General features: G+C 33.9%; 1 protein-coding gene across 1 annotated transcript; it reads right to left on the reverse strand.

Annotated features, from left to right (window-relative positions):
- Positions 1-1,863: 1,863 nt before the first annotated feature.
- Positions 1,864-4,121, reverse strand: LOC109170652 (UDP-glycosyltransferase 74E2-like). Its single transcript, XM_019319851.1, has 2 exons — positions 3,400-4,121; positions 1,864-2,870 (listed from the first exon to the last, which is right to left on the reverse strand). Exons 1-2 carry the CDS (start codon positions 4,024-4,026, stop codon positions 2,151-2,153), a joined length of 1,347 nt encoding a protein of 448 aa, XP_019175396.1. The 5' UTR covers positions 4,027-4,121; the 3' UTR covers positions 1,864-2,150.
- Positions 4,122-4,968: the final 847 nt, after the last annotated feature.

Below are 4,968 nucleotides of genomic sequence, written 5' to 3' on the forward strand. Positions count from 1 at the left end.
GGCCATCCTCACAGCCCACCATGCGATGATGGTGCAGATCAGAAAAAAATGGGGGACGATCGGCCGAAAAAAAAACGGGATCTATTTTTGTCCCTCTCCGATCACTTCTAAAAACAGGGGCTGGACTGCTGGACAGCCGCCGCGAAAAAATAGCCGCCCCATGCCGCCGCTGCAACACCTCCGACGTGGCTCAGATGACAGGCGCGACGGCGATGGAGGGGGAAGAAAGGTATGAAAAAAACTCATTCTAAACAATTTCTCATTGTACTAAACGAATTATCATACCAAAAATAATTAATCAATCATATTTTTCATGCCAGTATGTAAAAAATAGTGTATATATTGAAAGCAATACAATTTTTCCGGAAAAAAAATATATATCATATGCAAAATTCCAGACTTAGTACATCTAGCAACTAGAATTTTAGATATTGCAAGAAAAATTGCACGCATATTTGATATGAAGTCACATATAAGCATAGGCCAAAAAATTTTGGTTCCTCATCAAATATTCATCAACATCAATATTTTTGGTTCATTGCTACGAAATATATGTATTTGCACAGTAAACTTATTCATTCATGATATACATATTCACAGTAAGTATATACTTACGGATGCAGAAGTATATTATCAAAAAAATATAATCATATGATCAAGTTTTCATAAATTCAAAAATGCATAAAGCATAAACACATATGATTTTGAGGCATCCGGAAAATAATAAGGCATAAAAAACTCATAAAAGTTACCGTTCACCTGGATTGAGCGTGCTGATAACGTGTTGTATTGCAAGTTTGTTTGCAGGCCTTTAGCTCGTGAAGAACAGTAAGAACAAGAAGAAGAGTAGAGACAAAATAGAGGGTTTCTTATTCCTTTATACCACACCTATGATCATTACATTAGAATGACATATATATAATAACAAGTGTAACGGAATACAATAATGGAGACATAAAGGAAACCGTTACACAATAATGTCCACAATCATTACTAATGTACACAATAACATGCTATCTTGCAACTAGAAAGTTGTATATTTTACCATTTAAGAATTGACTTTTAACTTTTTATTTAAAATTATAAAATGTTTACTAGAATAGTTCAACCAAATATTGAGCTTGGCAAAAAAAAAAAAAAAAAAAAAAGCATTATTCGACTAATTAATTAGCATGCATGTTAGCGCTTGGTTAAAAAGTAATACATTTTAACATTTAAGAATTGATTTTTGAATTCTTATTTAAAATTATATATTATTTACTAGAATAGTTAATTCAGTAAAATATATTGAACCTCTTAAAAAATATTATTCGCCTAATTAATTAACTTTTGACTTTTTATTTCAAATTATAAATTACCATAATAGTCTAACCAAACACTGAACTTGGCTAAGAAATGTATAATTGTAGCATGTTAGCAAATTTGGTTAGAAAGTTTTACGTTTTAACATTTAAGAATTGACTCTTGCTTTTTTTACATGCGTAACTGGCTTGAGGAGAGGCTTGGTTTTAAGACCAATTTCAAGATCTCATTTTATCCTGCAAAGTTCTCAAAATTAAGGCAGAGTATAGTTTAGTGTTTTTTTGGTAGAAATAGGTTGGAGAGGAGTTGTTATACCATGGACCAGGGTGACAGGGTCCATCTTGCCCTGGTTCTAAACAATGTATAAATTGTGTATTTTTAGTATTGAAATTGTGAACTTCCATAATATAAATTGTGTACATAACAACTGTAGAAAGTAATATTTGTGAATACAATACAGGGTCACCAAATCCTATATATGTTAATATTGTATGACTGCAGTATTTGAAAGAAATTTGTGAATACAAAACAAGATAATCAATTACATATATGTTAACATTGTGTTTTCGTAATATACAAATTGTGAATTTTTAAAAAATAAATTGTGAACATTTGAACCTGAATCCAAAGAATAATTTGCGAGTTGGAGAGGGTAAAGGCAATAACTATTTATTTAGTTACTTTAAGAGGGGAAATGACATTTCGCTATACAAAAGATTACAATATACAAGAGATTACGATCATTCCCTTTGTAGATCACTTAGCCTTATTTAAAAGGTGAATTCACCAACCACGGTTGGGTTGGACTTCTCTGGGCTTGAAAACCCTAAAACCAACAACTTTTGCCTTCATTTGCCATAAGCCATTTGAAAGATGAAATCTTTGATATTCACATCAGAACTTCCACCTTCACTTGTTGCTTCTTCTGCTAATCCTTTCCATTTTACTACATTCCTTCGAAACTCATTAGCTTTCTCTCCCTCCATCACTTGTTTTATACAAATTTGAATTTCTTGTCTTGTAAAGATTCCCTTCTCATTCACCTTAACTCGAATACCTACCTTCCAAACATCCTCAATCAGTTTGGCATTAGTTGGTTGATCTGCAAGATATGGCATGCCAACCATTGGCACACCCAAACACAATGCTTCCAGTGTGGAATTCCATCCACAATGAGTCATAAAGCACGCAACTGCCCTGTGTAACAAAACATCAACTTGAGAACACCATTTCACAATTATACCTTTCTCAAATGTTTTAAATTTAAAATCTTTAGGGAGTTTAACTAATTCAGATTCTCTAACAATCCATATGAAGTATTTGTTGGATTGAACCAACCCCCATGCTATTTCCTCCATTTGCTCTTCCGACATCACCACATAACTTCCAAATGATACATAAACCACAGACTTGGGTTCTCTAATGTCTAGCCATTTTAAGTAGCTTTCACTATCCAACTCAAATAGGTCAATTCTATCATGTTTTCCGCCCTTCAATGTCTTGTGTATCGTTGGGACCAAAGGTCCTATGGTCTTCACCGCCCAGTTTTCCGCCATCCACTTCACTACCTAAAACATATATATAATAACATCATTAAGATGGCTTAAATAATTTGCTGGACTTGATCAGTAAATTATCTTTCCTATAACATAATTAATGGACAGGAGCTACAATCAATCATATAACTACATTTTATATCCTTGTTATATATGATATTCCATGTCTCTTTTTTATGTCATTTATGTCATGTCTCGTTTTTAATATATGAACTCAATTTGGTCTTAAATTATGTATTTTTAGTATTGAAATTGTGAACATTTAGAATATAAATTGTGTTTTTAAATTTTAAGAATTTGTAAATACAATATAGGATTATCCTAAATTGTGAATTTTTAAAAAGTAAATTGTGAACATTTAAAATGTAATTCGTGTATCTTTGGACCTGGTCCACCTTGCTAGGTGGAGCCGGTCCAAAGAATAATTTGCCCCGGGTATCATCTCATCCCAAATCCAAATCAAATGTATCCAAAAAAAAAAAGACTGTAAAAAATCATTAATTTAAAAAAAAAAAAATAAAAAAAATCCAACGAAATTTACCTGCTCTTCTAGGGAGTCAAATGTGTTGAACAGAAAGCAGTCGGCTTTGGGCATGTTGATGGCCCGATTGATAGTAAACTCTTTAACTTCTTCAGCAATATCTCCGAAGTATGAAAAGGAAGGCAGATCGGCGAAGTCCATTATCGCCGGAAACGAAGGCAAACGCACCGTAGAATCAGAAGCAGTGTGTTGTTTGAGGGTGCCACAGAGCATATGGTAATAGATGCCACAAACCGCAGCGGGTTCTGTAAAGAAAGAAGCGACTCGCAACCCACCCGTTCTTCCCACCTCTAAAAGCCAAGGCATGATTGAATCATGAACCAGAACTTTAGCCTTCTGCTTCTGCTTCTGAATAACGGCGGCGACTCCCTCGGAAACCGCGGCTTGCAGACGAGTGCGGTATTCTTGGTGGGTGCGCGGCGGGTCGCCCACGTCGGTGCCATCGGAAATTAACTCGACCCTGTGGGAAAGGGGGAATTGCATGGACTTTGCTACTCCATGTGTGAGGAGCAAGGTGACTTTAAGGCCTCTAGCGGATAAACAAGAACAGAAGTGAAGCATAGGGTTTAAGTGACCTTGAAATGGAAATGGAACCGCTATAACATCTGCGCCCGTCTCCATATCCATATTCGATCATATGTTTTCTTAATTTCTTTTCGCTAGCTGCAAATCCACCCACTAGCCACCTCTGTAAAAAGAGACGATGGTATTATAAGGTTTTGTATTAACTATTGAATTGAACCTCTTTTGTGGGTAAAGGATAAGGTTTGAACACTTGTCAAAATTTATTCCACACAAAATTCAAGGATTTATTAACTTATTTAGATTTTGTTTACTGTTTTTCTTTTTGGGGGTGTATTCAAGGATTTCACAGTGAACCACAATGACTAATCTCGAGCACCTTAAGGTATAGTATGTGGTCTATCCCCTCTTAATTATATTCTACATTTAATTCATTAATTATGGCCCTGCATTTTGATAAATGGCTGTTAGTGGTTAGCTGATTGAGTTGATTAGAGGATATAACTAGTTGATAACATTAGCTGACTGTAGAAAAGTGTTTGATAAATTAGTTGTTAGCTGATAGTTGATTGATATTTCTTTTCTCAAAAAGCTAATTGAAAAAGTTGCTTTGAGCAGTTTTTTGAGTTTTAGCATTTTGGAGTTACAAAAAGCTAATTAACCAAATATTTACATTGATTTTTTAACCAAGTCAAACAATTAATAATGGTGAAATAAGTCAAAACTGGCCGATAGACTAACTATTTTATCAAACAGAGTTATATGTTTTTATTTTCAAAAAATAAAAATAAAAAGAAAGTAATTAATAATAATGCTGCTGTAACTTTCAAGTCGCCGATCTGATTTAATTTTATTCATTTGTTTAGTTAATTAATAATTGTAACTAATTTGTTTTTTGCAAGGATGGTGAAACTCCCAGAGTACGTCCTATTGGCCTGGCTATTGAGAAAGAGTCCATCTGATAAGCTATGAGGCATTCATTACATTTCAATATCTTAAAATATAAATTTTGAATTTTTCTACAATGTCGAAAAGACAGTATTCACT

The sequence above is a fragment of the Ipomoea nil genome, unplaced genomic scaffold (assembly GCF_001879475.1).
Source record: "Ipomoea nil cultivar Tokyo-kokei standard unplaced genomic scaffold, Asagao_1.1 scaffold3321, whole genome shotgun sequence".
NCBI lineage: Eukaryota > Viridiplantae > Streptophyta > Magnoliopsida > Solanales > Convolvulaceae > Ipomoea > Ipomoea nil.